The sequence below is a fragment of the Musca autumnalis genome, unplaced genomic scaffold, assembly GCF_047663935.1.
Source record: "Musca autumnalis isolate F117 unplaced genomic scaffold, ASM4766393v1 scaffold_2, whole genome shotgun sequence".
NCBI classification, from domain to species: Eukaryota; Metazoa; Arthropoda; class Insecta; order Diptera; family Muscidae; genus Musca; species Musca autumnalis.
Window position 1 is genome coordinate 128,069,058 of NW_027411755.1, and position 22,111 is coordinate 128,091,168.

A 22,111-nucleotide genomic window follows, 5' to 3' on the forward strand; every position below is an offset into this window, starting at 1 on the left:
CATCAAATCCGATGTCGTCCTTAAGTGTAGATCAACCTTGGGAGCGCTAACTAACGGCTTCCGGCTATGCTGGGTACCAGGACACCGCGACTATCTGGGTAATGAAAGAGCAGACGAATTAGCTAGGCGAGGATCGCAGTCCACAGACCTAGCTATCGCTGACTCTATCAAACCACCCATTTGTCATTTCTTTCAAAATTTTAAAACGTTCTCTGACGAAAGAGCCATTGAATTGTGGCATAATGAACCTAGGTGCATTGTGGCAAGATCCATATGGCCGCTCTGTCAGTCAAAAGATCGAACTCTCTGCTGAACCTGAGTAAAGCTGAAGTTAGAGTAACGACGGGAGTCATTACTGGACACTGCTACATCAGGGCCCATACCAACAAATGGGATGAGGATGTTACTGACTACTGCAGACTCTGTGAGGACGAGGAGGAGTTAGAGACGATCGAGCACATCTTGTGTCGTTGTCCAGCAATGGCTGGTAGACGGCATAGGTTAGTAGGTGCTCACTTCCCACCGTGTCTAACTTTCTACTCAACTGTGGAGCCTGCTGTGATCTACAACATCATCAAAAATCTGAAGTGGCTGGGACAGCGCAACCTGAACGCGTAAATAAATTCAACTATTCTGCCTACCATTAAAAAAAAATAAAAAATAAATAAATTTTTCTCCTACTCTAAAACTTTCACTCCACTCTTAAACATTCTTGTAATCTACTCGTTCTTTCACTGCGCTAACAACTTTTTTTTTTATTTTTTCCCCTATCCTCCCTTTTTTCACCTCCTTTTTTCCTGTAGCTCTTTTCTACTGGATGATCACAATGGACCGGAAGGTCTCCGAGTGACGCAGTCACAATTAGTGACTGCACATCCCCTAACCTAACCTAGCTAAAAATGATTGAAATACAACATTTAAGGTATAATTTAGTGATTAGGAAAGTAATTATTCAGCTAGACTTTGATATTAACGAAATAAACCTCGATGACTGTCAGTTTTGTTGGACCGTGTGTACTATGCTTAAAAGAGAAATGAGAAGTAGTTGCAAGAACTTGCAAATACTTTTTACTTGCAAAGTTATCGAACATGCCTAATATGATTGAATTCAATTTTTGCCTGATGGTTTTTAGTTTTTAATTAATGTGTTGTTGTTGTTGTAGCAGCATTTAAACCTACGTAGAAGCATAAGTTTAATGCTGGGTTGGCAGCCGCTGGCCGAAACACTTTGGTTCCGGGTCAATCCGGTACGAAAGAACCCGCTGCCGTGGGATTGATTAATTAATGTGTAGTTGTTCTAAATTAATAAATACATCAGTAGGTCTGTCTGGTTACCCTAAAATTTGTAACAATTTGTACCAATTGTTGCTGGAAGTCGTCTGTTAACACAAAAAACCAGCAAAAGAGAGCGATTCGAGAGAGACATTTTGACAGTTCTTTCACTGAGAGTTTGCAAATTCTTGCTGGAAAAATTTCTTCTAGCAAACATTTGCAACTCTTCTTCTTCTTCCTGAAAACAATCAATCATCTGTTTTTAATTTTTTGTTGATTTATGTTTGTGAAAATGAAAAACAATTTTATTGTGGAATTAGCAAAGCCCAAGGTAAATTTATAGAAGGTATGTGCATGAATTACAACAACTAACAAATTTACAAAAACAACATTGTTGGTATTGAAAATTAATTGTCAACGAAAATATTGAATAATAGGGTCATTCCAAAAATATTCTCAGGAAAAACATAAATACATTTTGAAAATGCTCCAAAATAGAACAAATGACAATGAAAATATGACAATGAAAATATAAAGCATTCAGAACTGTCGTAGGTCATTTTTACTACAAGTTTAGGAAGAAAAACAGTATTTTATGGAGGCAAATTTCGATGTTTCAAATTTCATGAGTAGACCCTATTACATTTTCAAAACTAAATTTACAAAAAAAGTAAGAATACAGCTGATTGTCACTTCTACCTTCTATAAATGTACCTTGGCAAAGCCTAATTGTATTGTGTTTTAAAGAACAAATTTGCAAAGTGGAAAAATCATTTTGCAGTTTCATTTTCTTTTTTATTTTTAATAAAATACAACATGTTTGCTTCCTTTGGTTTCTTTATTGGCGGACAAATTGTTCTGTTTTGGCAAGTCAGCTGATTGCTTGCTGGTTTTTGCTGGGAAAATGTCTGTTTACTTTTTACAATTTTCTAGCAAAAGAGAATAAAAACCCCTTACTCTCTGAGAAAGTTCTTGCTGGAAAATTCTTGCTGGGAAAGTAACCAGACAGACTTAGTATTAGTAAATCATACGAATCCGAGGGGGATGTGTTCAGTAGTTTTACAATGCGCCATCTATTGACGGAATTTCGCATCATAAACAATGACCATTCACATGAATAGTTGACATATGGTTTGATGTGGCATACTTTTAGGCGAACTGTATGCGCAGAGAGAGTTTTTATGATGTAAACAAACCGTTAATTTGCCTTACGAATTCTCTCTTCGAGAAGGATATCGATTTTTATAGAAGAAAGCTGACATAATTTTTTTCACTGGCCTTCTTTTGCGTCGACTAGTTAATAAAATTGAAGAAAATATATTTAACATTATTGGAATCAAGTCCATTTTATTTGGAGTAGAACGAAGGAAGTCGACACTGTGAAAAGTGTGTTGTTAGAGGAATTTTAAAAAGGTGTGCGAGAAAAAAGCCTACAAAATTTCACACTTACTTGAAAATCCGTTGCTGCTACTCCACAGCAACCAAGTAGGAGGAGCAATATCACCAGCAGCGGTCTCGACGACATCATCAACGACGTTATTAACGGCGGCGTCCAACGTCGTTGTGGAGCGTAACGATTTCTTTAACGTGGCTTCAACGGACGGCATCAGGACGCAAAACAGTAAAGTTCATCCAAGTGGGGCAGGTATGTAGTATAGCAAGTATAGTATAGGTGGTTGTCATAAAATAAATTCAATGAAATCATTTATGTTATAGGCACAGCCCGTAGTGTGTGGGCCCTGCCCCTGACCTATGATAGCTGCAACATGGTTGAGGAAGATGGGGCACACACTGACCACGAAGTTGATCCACGTCGACCCCATACACCACGTGTAGTGGAAGTGGGCGCTGGCGGAGGAGTAGATGGTGCTGTAGGTGACCCCAATGGTTCCGGGGGAGGTGTTGGCCAAGGTGGACGCGATGATGGTGCAGTGGATGAAAATCTTTTGATTTTTGAAGGAGTTGATGGTTCTGTGGCCCATTTGGATGATATATTCGATATCATTAAAAATGGAGAAGTTAGTGATGTTGAAAAGCTAACGGAAAAATTTGGCATAGAATGCTTGTCGGCACGTGATCGTCACGGTTACACACCTGCTCATTGGGTAGCCTTGAATGGCAATGTTGAAATGATGCGTTACTTAATCGAAAGATTGGCACCCATCGATCTACCGTGTTTGGGAACCCAAGGACCGCGTCCAATACATTGGGCGTGTCGCAAAGGTCATGCAGCTGTTGTGCAGGTAATGCTACAGGCAGGCGTAAATGTAAATGCGGCAGATTTCAAAGGCCTAACTCCATTACATGTGGCCTGTATGTATGGACGTACAGCTACTGCCGCATATCTACTGGGTATGGGTGCCCTCAATCATTTGACAGATATAAATGGTGATACAGCTTTGCATTGGGCTGCCTATAAAGGCCATGCAGATCTCATGCGTTTGCTAATGTATTCTGGAGTGGAATTGCAAAAAACTGACAACTTTGGTTCCACCCCATTGCATTTGGCTTGTTTATCGGGAAATATGTCTTGTGTACGTTTGTTGTGTGAAAAATCCAACATGGATTTGGAACCAAGGGATAAAAATGGCAAAACACCAATGATGTTGGCCCAAGCCCATCAGCATCAGGATATTGTCCGACTGCTCTATACTGAAGTGAAGAAGAAGTCACGTTGGATACCATCAATATCGGAAATTTGGGGTTGGCTATTTGGAGGGGCAGGCGATTCTAAGGGGCCGCTGCTGTTGTTCTTGTTCTCGGTTCTTTTATGGGGATATCCCATGTATATGATAAGGGTAAGTACAGAACACACATTAAAAAAAAACTCAATGATAAAGTTTGTTTCTTATTATGTAGGTTTTTTAATATTTATGTATTACAGTGTTTTATTATTTTATTATTAATTTATAATTTTTTTACCACTATTCATAAACATAGTAAGTTCTGTTTGTAGTAGTTTAATATCCCTTCCGCTCACTCCTTCCTTGAGTAGGTTTGATTCATTCATTTTAAATTAAAAAAGTTTCTTTTTACTTTTAATTATGCACAGTGTTTTGTTTGCTTTGGAGTAGTTTAGAATCCCGTCCTTAATATTTCTAAGTTACTATATTTAAGTCATACAATTGTTATTTTAACATAAAATGTAGCATACAGCCCTAAGATCGAAAGACTGGGCGTTAAAAATTGAAAATAAACTGAAATTGAACAAATTATAAGTAATAAATTCTACGGATTCCTTTTTCCTTTTTTCACAGGCCATACCCATTACATGGAACATATTAAGACGTTCCCATTACTGCTTCATATATTGGAATGCTGTTATGTGGATTAGTTGGATTATTGCAAATCGTCGTGATCCCGGCTATATTCCCTTAAGTTCGGATGCCTATTATAGGGCAATTAAGCAGATACCATATTTTGATAAGCTCAAGAAACGTAATGTGATTTTAACACGACTCTGTCATAGCTGTCGTTGTCTACGTCCTTTGAGGGCTAAACATTGTCGTGTTTGCAATCGTTGTGTTTCTTATTTCGATCATCATTGTCCCTTTATCTACAACTGTGTTGGTTTGCGCAATCGTATGTGGTTCTTCCTGTTTGTCTTGTCGGTGGCCGTCAACTGTTCGTTTACCATCTATTTTGCTTGTTATTGTGTCATGATTGAAGGATTTACATTGCTGTATGTTTTGGGTCTAATAGAGGCAGTTGTTTTTTGCGGTTTGGGATGGATTTTGACTTGTACTTCGGTATGAATGTTATATATATTTTTTTTTTTTGAAGATTTAATGTGGCTTATTCGTTCCTTTATTGATTTTTTCAGATCTTACATGCCTGCATGAATCTCACCACCAATGAAATGTTCAATTACAAACGTTATCCTTATTTGCGTGATAAACGTGGACGTTATCAGAATCCCTTCTCGCGTGGACCCATATTAAATCTATTGGAATTCTTTGTATGTTTGCCAGATCGCAACGATGACAATGACTTGCTTTTGGAGGATAACATTTGATTAAGAACCTAGGATCGCCAGCAGGCGCGTCGCCGTCGATTACAACCACCACCTGCACGAGGATAATATTGGCCTGTTGCAGCAGCCAATCATCGATCGTATGTCGAAAGCAAACGGAGGGGGTAATAAATTCGGAAATTGTTTACATAATGAAGGAAGAAGAAGGTTCTTATCGAATAACTTTTTTTATATAAAATTTCTGCAATAACTTACGCCCGTATTTTATCTAAACACAAAGCACATACATACATAATAATGTTATTTTAAGTGAATACCTATACATAGCTTATCACAGAGTTCCAAATGATGTCTACTTAACAGAAGCAAATGCACAACTACTATAATATAATAAATATATTTAACAATAGTTAAATAATTAAATATAAATTGAGGCACTAAGTAAAATACATTCTCTAAAAATTTTAAATAAATTATAATATAAACAAATCAATACATAAAATCGATGAAACTATGAATTTTTTGTATGATTGAAAGTCCCTACATTAGGTTAGGCTGGGATAATTGGAATTTCATGAATGATAACGTTTGTACCATATTAGCTGCACATGTGCAACAGCCAGACGGATGGACATCAACTCCCGATTCATGTTGTGTCAACATTGTCATTTGGGTCAGATTTCAACGCTTTAGATGCCTTCTGGTCCTCGACATCTCGACATGCTCAATAAGCTGTCGGTTGAATTTACATGAGGAAATGTGAATCCATAATGTAATCAATCAATCAATCCATAATGCCATCAACCATGGCAAATGCCTTATAAAGAGATCTAACGCGGCGATCACTGTAAAATTTTAATTCAATTACCATAACCTAGTGTCTTATATACTCTGTTCCAGAACCTGCAAGAAGCTACTTTTTTTAACTACGATAAAATGTTTTCCTTTATGTTATCGAAAAAAATAGTGCAAATTAGTAGATTCTTGCAGTACTGGAACAGACCATTTAATATCTCCGATATTTAAAAAGTAAGAAAGTATCAGCCACCCTCAGCTTAGGACCTAAAGAAAATGAGTAAACACAATATTTCTGACCTATAGACTTCAGAAATATTGTGTTTACTTTACTGCCTTTTTAAGTTTTTGGGCCAATTTCTCAGAAAGTATGGACTTGCCCCAGAAAAAAGGTACCGTCTTAGCTAGGGTCGCATACACAACATGTTGCCAGAAATTTAAAAACGATCCCAGACGAGTCCTTGAACTGCGCTCTTTCCAAACTCTGTGTGGGAGGTACCCGAAAGAGTGGTCCGATGTACAACGTTTGGACTACTTAGTTTACTTCATGCCGGCAGGCTTTTTGGAGTTTTCGTGCCGTTATCTCAGGAAGTATGGACTTGCCACCGATAAAAATCCGCAATCGGTACACGAAGGAGTATGCCGTAATACCAACACATGCAATGTTATGACCAAATCGATACTGCCTTCGAGAGTTGTCTGGCGTACCATTTTAAAGTAAATTTTTTTACTTTTGTGGGGAAAGGAGAGAGCGACATGGCCTATCTTCGAACATAAACATAAACTAAGTTTGCACAAAATATTACGATACCCAAAATTTGAAACAAATCAGTTGATCCGTTCGAGAGTTATCGCGCGCACCAGGCAGACGGACGGACGAACATGGCTAAATCAACACAAATTTGTCCAAAACAGATTTTTTCAAACATACATGGGGTCTAAAGCCATCATTTCGATGAGGTACAATTTTGATCGTGTAGTAGAAATATCAACGAACACACCCATTATAAATTAAACAAATTTCGATAACACTTAATACGATAAAAATACAACCATGTATTTGTAAAATCATGTATACTAGGATAGATAAAAAAGAATGAAATAAAGATACAAGCCATTACTTGTGTAACCGGCGAACGAAGAAGACTGCTTCAGCTTCAGGTGTGGACAATAACTACGCAAATACAATTGTGAAATAAGGAAAAGCCAACCTAGAAGAAAAAGTTCTGAAAATCGTATAAGTAATTGAAACGTGAAATAGAAAAAGAAAACTGAAGATTGGAAAATATATGTCTATGTGAATGAATGTTAAATTGAAAAAAAAAACTGAGGAAAAAACTGAAGAAATAAAAGGAAAAAAGAAATAAAGCAGTTGATACCCAGCGAAGTAAAACAAAAAACGGAAAAAATTGAGCTGAAAAATTATTAAAGGTGGTATAGCGAACACATGAAAATAAAATGGTACGTGATACTCTGGTGAATCAATTAACAGAAGCTGGAATAGATTTTCCCCCAACGGCAACTATAGGGCAGCTACGGGAATTGGTGAGAGGAGTGGTGGGGGCAACAGCGTCACCACCACCACTACAACAAGAAGCAGCGGCGATGCTGCCAGCATCGTCAACGGCTCAAACAAACGAAAGTGAAAAAGTGTATATACATGCAAAAGAAAATGTACGGGCTGAACGAGCCGAAACGGCAGATACAAATGAACATGCTGAACACGCCCAAGCAGAACATACAAAAGAAGAAAAACTAGCCGAGTTGGACGAAACAGAAGCCATTGAAAGACAGCTGCAGGCTAGATTGAGAATTCTAAAGCTAGAGAAAGAAATAATGGAGTTAGAAGGGCAAAAAGGCCAGAAAAAGTGCGTGGCCACTTTTGCTGATGTGGAAGGAGTACTGCAAAAATTCACGGGCGATGACGAATACCCGGTTATAAAATGGATATCAGAATTTGACAGAGTGACTGATGTAATGAACTGTGGCCCCTCTGAAAAATTCATTTATGCCCGACGTATGATGGCAGGCAGCGCCGCCGTGTTCCTACGTAGCACGAAATCCGATACGTGGGGAAAGCTAAAAATAGAACTACGTGCCGAGTTTCAAAAACCTGTCGGAACAAGAGAGGTGTTAAAAAGACTGGACGCTCGCAAATGGAATAAGGCAACCGAGAGCCTGCATCGATATACTTTAGTAATGAAGGAACTGTCAGAAGATGCCCCGATAGTTGAACGAGAACTTGTTGAATATATCGTTGACGGAATGCAAGATAAGTCTGTGGCCGCATCAATATTCTTTAGCGTAACAACATTGGCACAATTCAAGGAGTTAATTCCGAAATATGAAAAAATGGTTTTGGAGAGAAGTCAGCGTCAAGCCAAGACCATTCCAGCAGACCAACCTGTGGCAAAGGTGCGATGTTTTAATTGCCATCAATACGGACACTATGCAACTAGCTGCCGAAAGGAGATGCGGCCTATGGGAGCCTGTTTCAAATGTGGGCAAACTGGCCACTTGCGCATGCATTGCCCGCTCCGAGCGGTTGCAGCCCTATCGGAAGAAGAAGGAGAATTGAACTGGGATACAAAGGTAAGAGTGGTTCTGGGTTCTACAATATATGGGTCTAACTCTCGTCTCATTTCTTAATTGATACTGGTAGCCCTTGTAGTTTTGTTAGCTGTGCTGTGGTTCGATCGCTGTGCCCAAAGATTAGATTGGAGGAGGAAACTATTTCGCAGTTTAGAAGTTTGAATGGAGAGAGGATAAAGGTGTGTGGGCGAATAGCAGCAATTGTAGAATTTGGAGGAAAAAAAGAAAAACTGAATTTATTTGTTTTAGTTAGTAGTGCCCCGTGTACTTTGATACTCGGTAGAGATTTCTTAAAGTCATTTTCTATTATTTTATGTGTTAAGAATGAGAATCCGGACCCAGAGGGACTTTCGAAAAGATCCGGGAAAAATATTGTAAACTTATTTTTGTATACGGACCCAAAACCTGAATTCAAAAAAGGGCCGTTAGAAATAAACGATGAAAAAGAAAATAAACTGTGCATTGCTTTGGCTGGGGTTAATCAACGGAAAAAGGAAGGGGGGTTTGATTCCCAACACGTGGTAAAGCGTCTTGGGGAAACAGTAGGAAAAGGGAATATTAACCCACTGCGGAACGTTGACGGAATAAAGGAGGTAATGGACATTAACCCACTGCGGACCGTAGAACATTCTGAAGGTATAAAGGAGGTAATGGACATTAACCCACTGCGGAACGTAGATCTTCATGAAGGTATAAAAAGGGTAATGGACATTAACCCACTGCGGACCGTTGAACATCCTGAAGGAATAAAGGAGGTAATGGACATTAAGCCACTGCGGACCGTAGAACATTCTGAAGGTATAAAGGAGGTAATGGACATTAACCCACTGCGGAACGTAGATCTTCATGAAGGTATAAAAAGGGTAATTGACATTAACCCACTGCGGACCGTTGAACATCCTGAAGGTATAAAAGGGGTAATGGACATTAACCCACTGCGGACCATAGAACATCCTAAAGGGATGAAAGAGGAAATGGATGACAGGGAAATAGATTTCAAACTATTACGAACTAAGCCAAACGTGTGCGCTATTGAAGAGGTGGAAAAGGGGGGGAATTTTAACAACCTGCAGGCAATAGGTAGAGTACACAAAGAGTATGCCGAGGAAGAATGGGACATCAATCCACAGTTGAACACGTATAAAAGACAAGAGATACGCAACCTAATCGGAGAAAATTACTATGCACAACTGGAGGATGAACCGAAAACGTTTGAATTTAAAGCGTCGATCTTGGTGAACTCTGGGAATGCGACCTACAGTTCACCCAGGAGACTTTCGTTCGCGGAAAAGCAGGTAGTGAGTAAGATTATCTCAGACCTATTAAGTAAAGGGATTATACGTCCCAGTAACTCGCCGTACGCGTCGCCAATCGTACTCACTAAGAAGAAAAGCGGAGAAACTAGAATGTGTGTGGACTATAGGTCCCTCAATAAGATTATTGTAAGGGATAATTACCCCCTCCCATTGATTGAGGACTGTCTGGAGTACCTAGAAGGGAAGTCGTGGTTTACTATAATGGACTTGAAGTCGGGTTTTTACCACGTGAGGTTAGAAGAGGACTCGGTAAAATACACATCTTTCGTAGTACCAAACGGTCAATACGAGTTTCTAAGGCTACCATTTGGACTAAAGAATGGGCCTGCGGTATTTCAACGCTTTATCGCGGGAATCTTCCAGGACTTCTTAGAAAAAAATGAAATAGTAATATACATGGACGATATTGTGATAGCCTCGGACACTGGAAGAACACGTCAACTTACTAGAAAGAGTGATGAATCGATTAGCCAAATATGGACTGGAGCTTAAGATGCAAAAATGTAAATTCGCATACACCGAGATCGAATATCTAGGTTATAAAGTTTCTAGAAAAGGTATAGAGCCGTCAGAAGGACATGTGGAAGCAATCAGAAAGTATCCAATGCCTAAAATTGTTAGAGAGTTGCAGTCATTTTTAGGACTCTGCTCATATTTCAGAAAATTTGTGAAGGGATTTTCTCTTATAGCGAAGCCATTATACGAATTAACAAAAGAAGGAGTTAAATACATAATTACGGACAGCTGTAAAGAGGCCTTCGAAATCCTTAAGCAACGCCTGACATCGGGCCCGATACTGGCCATATATAACCCTAAGAGAGAAACAGAGCTACACTGTGATGCCAGCGCGGTAGGATTCGGATCTGTTTTAATGCAAAAACAGGACGATGGTGCTTTTCATCCTGTAGCTTATTTTTCGAAAAGGACAACAAACGCCGAAACACGTTATCACAGTTTTGAATTGGAGACTTTGGCTATAATTTATTCCCTGCGGAGATTTAGAGCGTACTTGGAAGGGATACAGTTTAAAATTGTGACTGATTGTAATTCATTGACGTTGACACTGGCCAAGAGAAACATTAATACCCGAATAGCAAGATGGGCATTAGAATTAGAAAACTATAATTACAGTATTGTGCACAGGTCCGGAGCGAAAATGGGGCATGTTGATGCACTATCCAGGATAGTATTCTGATGTATTCTGCCCCCCATAGACCTAATGCGAGGGCACTGCACAGTATCCCGAAAAAACCTAGACCTTTTCACACAGTCCATCTAGATCATTTGGGCCCATTACCAGCACTACAGTCAAAAAGAAAACACATATTAGTGGTTATCGACGCATTTACCAAATTTGTCAGATTATACCCGGTTCTCACAACGAGTACCAAAGAAGTAAAGGCGGCACTATTGAAGTATTTTGATTACTATAGCAGACCAGTTAGATGCATAACAGATAGGGGGAGTTGTTTTACATCAAAAGAGTTCGAGGAATTTTTGAAAGAGAAAAATATAGACCACGTAAAGGTGGCGGTGCACTCACCTCAGGCAAATGGTCAGGTTGAACGAGTAAATAGAACACTTGTAGGAATGCTGGCTAAGCTTAGTGAGCCAGTAGCACACTCTGATTGGGTGAAGCAACTGAGTAGAATAGAGTTTGCTTTTAACAATACAGTAAATAGGTCCATTGGCGATACTCCAAGTAGAGTTTTATTCGGAGTTAATCAAAGAGGGGAAATAATAGATAAACTGTCAGAATACCTTGAGGAGAACTTTTTGCACCCCGGGGGGGAGGGCATTAAGGAAATTAGAGATAAAGCGGAGGCGGCTATTGCGAGGGCGCAAAAGTATAATGAGCAGAGGGCTATAGAAAAGGGGTGTAAGGTAAACACGTTCAAAAAAGGTGACTTCGTGGTTATCAAGAACGTCGACACCACAGTAGGGGTTAACAAAAAGTTGATCCCGAAATTCAAGGGACCTTACGTTGTACGCAAGGTGCTACCAAATGATCGGTATGTCGTCGGCGATATTGAAAACTGCCAGATCACTCAGATCCCTTATGATGGAGTGATAGAGGCCTGCAACATGAGACTATGGAAGACCGGTGATCCCATTAGTGGAACCCAGGGCTGCTCTGCCCAGTAGTATATGTAATAGTAGATTGATTGCACATAGTAGTAGACTAAGTAGGATAAGTATGTAGTCATATAGATTAAGTACACTATATTCAGTATGTTTAAATTAACCCCTATGTGACCGGGGCGGTCACTCTTATCAGGTTGGCCGAGCTGTAGTAGAAATATCAACGAACACACCCATTATAAATTAAACAAATATCGATAAAACTTAGTACGATAAAAATACAACCATGTATTTGTAAAATCATGTATACTAGGATAGATAAAAAAGAATGAAATAAAGATACAAGCCATTACTTGTGTAACCGGCGAACGAAGAAGACTGCTTCAATCGTATCAAAGTGTATATAACCTCTTAAGTCTAAAGGCTGAGGGTATAATGAAAACATTTTGGGCTGTTTGAAGTTTGACTTAAGAGGCTTTTAAGCTCTCTTCTACCTATTTCTCTGTTACTTCAATGTTTGCTTTTTTAATTCTAGAACAAAACTAGTGTAATAAAAATACTCTAACGTTTTGTGTTGAACACTTGTTAAATTTCCCTTTTGTAAATTGGCTGAAATGAAATGATGGATCTCTCTGTAAAATTGATAACGCAAGATTATAAATGAAAGCTCAAATAAAAGGTGACAACACTGTTCCTATCGGTAAAACTTTACTACTTTTTATTGGTCGCAAACTTACCGAATTATATCGTTTAAATGTACCTACTTTTGTAGGTAACTAAAAAATTAGAGAATCACACTACTGATTTAAAGCCCAATCGGGGTCAACTTTCATTATCATGCAAATATCGAAGGTTTTCATCAAACGGTGGACAAACGGTGATCCTTATATCACCAAGCAATTGTTTGTGTCACTTGTTAGACCCATACTAGAATATGGTTCTGTAGTATGGGGAATCTAAATGAGTAGAATATGACTAAATTTAGTACTGGGTGTTGAAAAATATTATGTAGCTACCCAGTTGTTCAGGTAAAAAAGTCTGGAGTATTCCCCGACTGCCTTAACTTCATTAATACTCTCTATTATAGAGAGTAATGTTTACAAAACGCCATGCAAAATTTACTGATCGCTACCAATATCATGATTTCAAACAGCGATGGAACTTTAAATAAATAGGCATGTTCGATAACCCAAAAGTTTGTACAAATTTGTACAAACTTTTACAAAATGCTGTTCGATAACAAACTTGTTCAGTAAACGAGAAATGAGAAGAAGTTACAAGTACTTGCAAGAACTTACAAGTATTTTTTACTTGCGAAGATATCGAACAGACCTAATTCCAACAACTCACTCACAGATAACTGTGTTGATGTTTTTCAACTTATAGAACTCGGCGAGGTCTTAGTTGAATCGTGTTGTAGCTTGCAAATATTTTGTTCTGGTGGTTTTCAGAAACTGAAAAGCGAATTGATAATTCCCTTCGCCGGGACGAAATCATGATGTTGGTAGCGTGCGTTTTGTAAAAATTACTCCAGACTTAAAGCAATCATTGATCGAATCTTCAACAATAACAAAACAAACATAAAATTATTTTGTATATTAATTAGGAAAAAAAAAATGCGCTCACTACTATTTTATAATTATGCCCTTTTGATATTTGTTCTGTTCCAGAACTGCAAGAATCTACTAATTTTTACTATTTTTTCCGATAACATAAAGGGAAAAATGCTATCGTAGTAAAAAATAGTAGCTTCTTGCAGGTTCTGGAACAAAGCAATTGTTATCGTAGTAAAAATTAGTAGATTCTTGAAGGTTCTGGAACAGAGCAATAGCTTTTAGAGTAGTGTTTACATTCATAAAAGTTGTATTATTTAATTCTATTATATTTGGCCCGATGGCTGGAATTAATTTAAAATTGTCAAATCAAATGTCTGTGCAGAACCTGCAAGAATCTACAAATTTTTACTACAATAACAATTTTTTCCTTTATGATATCGAAAAAAATAGTAAACATTTCTAGAAATAATTGGTTGTTGTTGTAACAGTGTTTTTGTTATGTTTATTAGTTCGTTCCTCTGTTCAATCTGGCTCTGGGTCTATCTCTAGTTCCAGAAAAGTGGCTGCTTCGGTGGGATGTAGCCACAGATCCACTGGAGTTAGATGGGTAGGTTTGGCGGGGCAGCTAAAAAGGTGTTGTGTGTCGTGCGGGCCCATGCCGCATGCTGGGCATATGTCTTGCACGGCGCGATCGATTTCCGCCCAATACGAATTTAGGCGACTGCAATATCCCGAGCGTAGTTGAGCCAAAACTACTCTGGTTTGTCGTGGCAGCTGACGCTCCTCAGCTGCGATAGATGGAGGATGTACTTTATTCACACTATAATTGCTTAAGGCCTTGGCAACTGCGTCCGTGTGAATGCTATTCAATCCTGCTTGATATGCTTGTTGATCTAGAGGTTCTCTTCTGTATCGTTGGACCTCTCCCTCTAGAGCATGGATATCCTTCCTGATCTCCCTGAATGGGCCGGGACTACCCACAAGATGGTGATTGGGATGGCTCACACGATAACATCCAAGCAGGTACTGCAACGAAAGCATCTCATTGTGTTGCTTTACAGGAAGAATTTTTGCCTCCTCATGTAGATGGTCCACTGAAGATTTGAGGAGGCACCCTGTCGCTGTTCTCAGGGCGGCATTCTGGCAAGTTTGAATCTTTTTCCAGTTCGAATCACACAATCTCGGGGACCAGACTGGAGCCGCATAGCTTACCACAGACCGACCTATCGCGTTATACGTGGCCAACAAGGTTTCTTTATCTGCACCCCAAGTGCTGCCGGCCAGGGACTTGAGGACCTTGTTCCTACTTTTCAACTTGTCGCAGATAGCTGTGGCGTGTGCGCACGACGTGAATGTAGTGTCGAATGTGACCCCTAAAATTTTAGGGCAGTTTGTGGTCGGAATTCTGCTACCGTCGACCACGACATTCAACTCACGTCCAAACTGCGCTGTCCATGTGGTGAACAGAGTGGCTGTTGATTTTGTGGGGGAAATCTGCATATTCCTCGAATGGAAAAAGGTGGTAAGATTGGTTAAATAGTTGTTCAGTCTCTCACAGATGTCATCAGGATAGGTACCCGATGCCAGGATCGTGCAATCATCCGCATACGTCACGATCTCAATGCCGTCTGGAGGGGGTGGAATACAGGAGAGGTATAGGTTAAACAGTTCCGGAGATATCACCCCACCTTGGGGAACTCCCTGTTTCACTCTACGGGTTTTGAACTTCTTATTCCTGAATTCCACGTACGACTGGCGTCCACACATATAGTTGACTATCCAACGTTTCAAGCTTGGCCGGAGGGTTGTCTGCTCTATGTCCTCAAACAGCGTGGAGTGCCTGACTGTATCAAAGGCTTTTGATAAGTCAAGCGCCACCATCACTGTTCTATTGCACGGCCGTCTCTGGTTGAGTCCTTTACAGATATATGTGGTAATGGCGTGCAGCGCTGTTGTCGTGCTGTGCTGCTTACGGAATCCATGTTGATGATCGGCAACTTGATAGCTATTTCTGATACTGGGGAGGAGCAAGACCTCAAGTGTCTTTGCTACGGGCGACAAAAGCGAAATCGGTCTGTACGATTCACTTTTGCTGGCATCCTTGCCTGGCTTCCGTAGTGGGACCACCCTGCCCATTTTCCAGACTTCGGGAACAACGAGGGTGGCTAGCGACAAGTTGAAGACTTTGGTGAGATACTCGACTCCCGGCTCATCCAGCTGCTTTAACATTACCATGGAGATTCCATCAGGGCCCAACGCTTTGGATGATTTAGCGTTCCTGATGGCATTGGCAACATCATCCTTTGTAAATTGTGGTGGTTCATCCTCGGCAGGAAGAGATCTGATGCGACGTAATACTCTTCTCTTCGCCCTGTCACTCTCGGGATGCTCGACAAACTGTCGATTGAAATTACTTGCGCACCTCTTCGGGTCAGTCAACGTAACGTCGCCAAACGTGACTGAGGTCCTATCTTCTTCCAGGGTTCGAGAGTGACTTAACCGTTGCCCACAATTCACCTATACCGGCTCCAATGTTGCAGCTCTTCAGATGATTTAACCATTTGTTCCGCTTATGCTCGCCGACCAGCCTGTTAACTTCCAGTGTCAACTCCCTGACTCTGGGGTCATTGGGGTTGATACGACGAAGCTCATCACGCTCATTTGCTAATCCCGTCGCCTCTGCTGGGAAATTTGGTCTTACTTCGGGTATTCGACCAGCAGGGATATGGCGAGCGGCTGCAGCAGTGATGATGTCCCGGAACGTCCTTTCCGCTACCCGAACATCAGAAGGATTAGGCAATTCTCTGAAGCGGTGATTGGTGAACTCTCTGAAACTCGGCCAATCAGCTTTTTTATGATTGACGAACGTGCGGCGTTCAGAGGTGATGAAGTCGGGTGGTCTGCTAATGGAGACGATTATGGGGAGATGGTCTGATCCAAGGGAAATGACGGGTTGCCAGGTAACGTCATTTGTCAGACCAGGTGACACGATGGTTATGTCAGGCGAACTGTGACACTCTCCTCTAATTCTGGTAGGGGCGTCCTCATTGACCGTGCAAAACGTAGAGCTATCAATCTGCTCAGCCAGCGCTGTACCTCTCTGGTCGTTTCCGAGGGCCGAATGCCACATCTCATGATGCGCATTAAAATCCCCCAGGACCAGACGATTATGACCTTGCAAGGAGATAGGTCTGTATTGGACAGACTGGTGCAATAGGAAAGCCAATCCCCCACCTCCACTTCTGGTGCGATCTTTCCTCAGAACATTGTAACCATCACAATGCTCTAAGCTGTGGTTGTTGTTGTTGTAACAGTTCGGTTGTATTCGGAAGCTCTTTCCTGAAAATTATAAAGGAAGAATGGAACAAGAAAAGAAAATGGAATATATTATTAATTAGTTGTGTGAACAGGATTTGAAGGAATTGTGCTACTTCAATTGGATGTGACCACAAATCAACAGGGGTTAGATTTGTGGGGGCGGACGCACAGTTGAATAGATGTGAAGTATCGTGAGGGCTTTGATGGCAGGAGGGGCACCTGTTTATGGTACCGGGAACAATGCGTTCTCTGTAGGAATTGAGAATGCTACTGTAACCAGACCTAAGTTGTGCCAGTATGGAACGAGTTTGCCTTGGAAGAAGCCTCTCACTATCCGAAATTGCTGGAGGATGTTGATTTAGGACTTTATTGTTTTTGTACACACTTATGGCTTCGGAGACCGCCCGTTGGTGCACAATGTTCAGGGAGTCCGTGTAAGACAATCGGTTGACGTCCGATGGAATGACGTCTTGGATGTCATCACGGTAACACCTGAAGTCCTTACGGATGCGTCTAGGTGGTGGATCTTCCATCACTACGTGATGGTTAGGGTGACTCGGCTGATGACTAGCCAGCAGGAACTGTCTAGTCAGCAGCACATTATGTTGCCTGACTGACAGCATCCTGGTCTCCTCATGAAGATGATCCACCTGTGACATCTGGACGCAACCCGTAGCAATTCGGAGAGCATTATTTTGCGTCCTCTGCAGGATTCTCCATTGGGTGTCACTCAGGAAGGAAGTCCAAACCGGGGCAGCATAATTGAAGACAGACCGACCGATGGCCTTATAGGTCGTTATCAATGTCTCCTTATCTCTGCCCCAGCAGGTGCCAGCTAAAGCTTTAAGGACTTTATTCCTGGATTTCACTTTCTGGTTGATGTAGGTGGCGTGCGAAGAGAAGTGGAGAAGATTGTCGAAAACTACCCCAAGGATCTTTGGCTGTGGTTGTTGTTCAGCTTGGTTTCCTGCACCGCCGCGACCTTGATGTTCTTCCGACTCATAAAATCTACTATCTCCTCGATCTTACCTCGGAGTCCATTGCAATTCAATTGCAAAAAGGCTGCATTTTCGGGGATTGGGACAACAACGGCTGGTGCTAAAGGCTGCGTGTGCGGTTGTTGTCGAGGGGACTGCGGGGGAGTTTCGTAATCCGACGACGAGGGAGTCTCGTAATCCGACGACGACTCACTGGGGACTGTGTTCACACAGCATGCAGCAACATAGTCCCTGTCGTAGTCCCTCACGTGGACGAGTCCAGAGCAACCCCTTAGATGCACCCACTCCTGACATCTATTGCATCTCACCGAAGGTTGGATGTGGGTGAAGATGCGGATGTGACAAATTGAGCACAGATATATTGGTCCTGGGTTTTCCTCCGTCCCGGCTCGGACCAATAGAATTCGGAGCAGGCATTCCGGGATATGCTGCTCCCAATACAGAAAAACGAAACAAATACGAACATGTACACACTGAGGCAGCCGCTGGCCGGAACATTGGTTTTGTGTTGTTCCGGGTCAATCCGGTACGAAAGAACCCGCTGCCTTGGGATTAATAATTGGTCTGTTCCATTACTGCAAGAATCTACTAATTTGTACTATTTTTTCGATAACATACAGGAAAAAATGTTATCGTAGTAAAAAATAGTAGCTTCTTGCAGTTTCTGGAACAGACCAATAAATAACAAAAAGTAACTTGTAATAACGAACATGAATGTTTCGAGTGTATCAGCATTTAACACTTTATTTATTCAAAACTACTGTATTCCCTTTTGTCTATTTTGTCCAGAAACGGGTTCTAATGAATGTATTTAACTGCTGCTAATAACCCAAATACCCAAAGTAACTCTTGCAACAACAACAGCCCAAATATTGGCAGATAACACATTCTCGTTTTAAATCAATAACATTAATGAGTTTTCTAATGATATGATGTCTACTTTTTGCTGAACACAAGCGAGATTATTCTATAGAGCCATAGTTCCAATGAATTACTTTACTTATCTACCATATTAAACCGGTGTCGTCTGTATTTGTTTATCAACAATGCCCGTGCACTTGTGGTCATAAACAATTCGATCATTTTGTTGTTCTCTTTTTTTTTAATACAAGTGCTTGAACTCTTTCTTATCTGTGTTTGGGAGGTTCTCTTTGGTATGGTACGTGTATGGATACGGAGAATGAATGCAGATAACACCTGAAATATGAATTGGTTCTTGTTGGCGAATCTTGAGTTCAGTTCTATTTTGATTGGAGAAGAAGAAATTACGCTTTCAGAAGTTCGTCGCAAAGTTTGTGGACAGAAAAAGCAAAATGAGTGACCAAAGTAAGATCGAAAGTACAATGAATTTATATTTTTAACACGTTCCACCATTAAAGAGATCATTTTGCGCAGTAAATATTCAAGTGGTTTATATTTTCTAGAATGTTGCCATGGACCCGGCTATCCAACGCCTATTGATGCCATGAAAAATGGTCCCCGAGAGAAAGTATTGTACACGGTAACGATACAACCGAATTTGGATGAACCTCATGGCGACTATCTTTCAACGGTTGATGTAGATCCCGAGAGTCCCACATATTGTCAGGCATGTTTTATTTGATTGTACTTTTTTTGCCTTTCATTGTTTTTATATTGTATTTATCTGTTGTTTTTGCTTGTCCACTTTAATATAGATTATCCATCGCACTTTCACCAATCGCACCGGCAACGAATTACACCATTCCGGTTGGAATGCTTGTTCCAGCTGTTACTATGTTGATAAGAATGCCAAACGTATACCCAAACGTGACAGGCTTGTTTTGCCCTCGGTGAATTCAGATTTTATTTATGTTTTGGATGTTGCTACGGATCCAAGAAAACCAGAAATTTGTAAAGTAATCGATGGGGATGTCTTGAAAAGTCATAATGTGACTGCTCCCCATACAACTCATTGTTTGGCAGATGGCAATATAATGATCTCGGTTATGGGTGATGCTGAGGGTAATGCTAAATGTGATTTTATATTGTTCGACTCGGAATTCAATTGTGTTGGTACATGGATAAAGGGTGATAAGAAACCCTACTGTGGCTATGATTTTTGGTATCAGCCATATTTTGATGTAATGGTATCATCCGAATGGGGTGCCCCAAAGAAATTCAGAAGGTAAGAAGTGATTTTTTAGAATATTTTGGAAAGGATATTTTAAGGAGAAATTTTCAAGGGCTTTCATTGGCCCAAACGTGGACTTTTTATGTAGCATTTTAAGGACCATTTTTCAAGGAGTTTCAGAGGAATAAATGTTGATTTTTAAAAATAACTTGTACAAATTTTCTGAGACTTAGATGTGGAGTTTTAAATAAATAATTTGAACATCTTTCGAAAACGGAAAATTGGACTATAACAAAGACTACTAGGGCCAAAGGGAATTTGAGAGCTATAAAATGAATTATTTTAGAGCAAAAAAAAAAAATTAAAATAATACTTTTTGTCAAAGACTTTCAGGATTCTCAGGACCATAAATGTGGATTAAAAAACATTTCAAGGTCTTACATAACTACAAATGCGACGTTCAGGCCCAAAGACATGGAAAAGTAAACAATATTTGAGAGCTATAATAGGGTTATTTAAAGAATATTTTACATTATTTAAAATAATATTTTTCAATTTAATTTTTAATAATAATATTATTAATATTTTTAGACCTAATAACAAAGTTAACATTTTTTCAGAGGTTGGAAAGATGAAGATCTCAATGATCTAACACAATACGGATGCCGTATAAACTTTTTCAAGTGGTCCAGCCGTACCCTCTATCAAACTATTGATTTGGGTATGGATGGCTTTACACCACTTGAGATACGTTTTATGCATGATCCCAAACGTGCCGAAGGCTTTGTCGGTTGTTGTCTAAATGCAAACGTATTCTATTTCAAAAAGAAGGAAAATAGCGATGAATTTGATTGCAAAAAAGTCATTGATGTACCAACTAAATTGGTGAAATTTGGTGATAGTGAACCTCAAGCTATTGGTGGCATGGTCTCAGATATTATACTCTCCCTAGATGATCGTTATTTGTACATAAATTTATGGCGTCATGGTGATTTGCGTCAATACGATATTACTGATCCAGAAAATCCAAAATTAGTTGGTCAAGTATTTTTGGGTGGTGCAATTTGTAAAGATTTGGAAGATGTGGAGGTGATTGAGGATAAAGAATTAAAGGTAATTTTAAAGAATTTCATAACTACATTTTTAGCATTATTATTGACATCAATTATGTTCTTCCAGGAACGTCCTGAGCCATGCATTGTAAAGGGTCGCCGTTTGGAAGGTGGTCCTCAAATGATGCAATTATCATTGGATGGCAAACGTTTATATGTTTCTTCATCACTCTTCTCATCATGGGATAAAATGGTATGAGCCCTGTTTTTAAAGACGAGAGGAGATAATTGCAACGTTTAATTTTAATTACAGATGTATCCAAAAATGGTCCAAAAAGGTGGTCACATTGTTAAAATTGATATTGACGTTGAAAATGGTGGCATGAAGTTAGATGAAAATTTCCTTGTGGATTTCGGTAAAGAACCCTATGGACCAAGTTTGCCACATGAAATGCGTTATCCTGGCGGTGATTGTACATCTGATATCTGGCTTGCTAATTAAATTAGATGCATATATATTTAGGTTTGAAACCTATAATAATGATGAAATTGTTTAAAGTCATTTTTTTATCTTTATAAATACTCTTCCATTGGCAAATCTAAACCCTAACCTCTATATACATACATACATATTCTGGTACTCTGTGTATATTTTCCATAATTTCTTTTTCAGCTCTATACTAGGCTGTCTAATAAGACAGCTCCGCTTCCTTTAACCTAACCTTATCTTAATAAATTTAATAAAAGTTGAAATCGCTTCAATCAAACACTGATTAAAAATCAAGAAAAAAAAACTCACCAGTTCTGTAAACACATCCAACGTTTGGGTAAAATTTTGCGTTTGGCATTGACGTCAGAAAATTTCTCTTGTTCTATTTCTGTGTTGCACACAACAACGCTCAGTTTTGGGTTTTAAAGTTAACAATTTTTGAATTTGACGTTTTGACGACGCCGGCGCTTTTTTTGACATTTCTTTGTTAACATGTCAAACAAATACATTGACGCATTTTTAATCCCAGCCAGCATTTAAGAGTGAGTTTCTCACTTCCTCTATCATAAGTAATC

The 22,111-nt window shown here is 39.8% G+C and overlaps 3 protein-coding genes across 4 annotated transcripts; all 3 read left to right on the forward strand.

Moving 5' to 3' along the window:
* Positions 1-2,432: 2,432 nt before the first annotated feature.
* Patsas (palmitoyltransferase Patsas) lies at positions 2,433-5,747 on the forward strand. Its single transcript, XM_073969210.1, has 4 exons — positions 2,433-2,917; positions 2,989-4,070; positions 4,530-5,021; positions 5,096-5,747. The coding sequence occupies exons 2-4, from the start codon at positions 3,039-3,041 to the stop codon at positions 5,285-5,287; spliced, it is 1,716 nt and encodes a 571-aa protein (XP_073825311.1). The 5' UTR covers positions 2,433-2,917; positions 2,989-3,038; the 3' UTR covers positions 5,288-5,747.
* A 1,432-nt stretch (positions 5,748-7,179) lies between these two features.
* On the forward strand, positions 7,180-9,087 carry LOC141393079 (uncharacterized). Its single transcript, XM_073966030.1, has 2 exons — positions 7,180-8,632; positions 8,703-9,087. The coding sequence occupies exons 1-2, from the start codon at positions 7,499-7,501 to the stop codon at positions 8,709-8,711; spliced, it is 1,143 nt and encodes a 380-aa protein (XP_073822131.1). The 5' UTR covers positions 7,180-7,498; the 3' UTR covers positions 8,712-9,087.
* A 9,770-nt stretch (positions 9,088-18,857) lies between these two features.
* LOC141394605 (methanethiol oxidase) lies at positions 18,858-21,799 on the forward strand. Of its 2 annotated transcripts, XM_073969288.1 has the most exons (7): positions 19,003-19,228; positions 19,327-19,490; positions 19,579-20,048; positions 20,615-20,970; positions 21,052-21,107; positions 21,174-21,299; positions 21,360-21,799. In XM_073969288.1, exons 1-7 carry the CDS (start codon positions 19,216-19,218, stop codon positions 21,546-21,548), a joined length of 1,374 nt encoding a protein of 457 aa, XP_073825389.1. In that variant the 5' UTR covers positions 19,003-19,215; the 3' UTR covers positions 21,549-21,799. The 2 variants fall into 2 exon arrangements, with proteins under 2 accessions (XP_073825388.1, XP_073825389.1); XM_073969287.1 differs by having other exon boundaries at positions 18,858-19,228; positions 20,615-21,107.
* The last annotated feature ends 312 nt before the right edge of the window (positions 21,800-22,111 follow it).

What these genes read in the sequence shown, in the direction of transcription:
- Patsas (XM_073969210.1), top strand. Translation starts at nt 3,039, where the DNA reads ATGGTTGAGGAAGATGGGGCACACACTGACCACGAAGTTGATCCACGT. An exon ending in ATCCCATGTATATGATAAGG is followed by an intron (nt 4,071 to 4,529) that starts GTAAGTACAGAA and finishes CTTTTTTCACAG; the next exon opens with GCCATACCCATTACATGGAA. An exon ending in GGATTTTGACTTGTACTTCG is followed by an intron (nt 5,022 to 5,095) that starts GTATGAATGTTA and finishes TGATTTTTTCAG; the next exon opens with ATCTTACATGCCTGCATGAA.
- LOC141393079 (XM_073966030.1), top strand. Translation starts at nt 7,499, where the DNA reads ATGGTACGTGATACTCTGGTGAATCAATTAACAGAAGCTGGAATAGAT.
- LOC141394605 (XM_073969287.1), top strand. An exon ending in AGAGTCCCACATATTGTCAG is followed by an intron (nt 19,491 to 19,578) that starts GCATGTTTTATT and finishes ACTTTAATATAG; the next exon opens with ATTATCCATCGCACTTTCAC. An exon ending in TTGAGGATAAAGAATTAAAG is followed by an intron (nt 21,108 to 21,173) that starts GTAATTTTAAAG and finishes ATGTTCTTCCAG; the next exon opens with GAACGTCCTGAGCCATGCAT.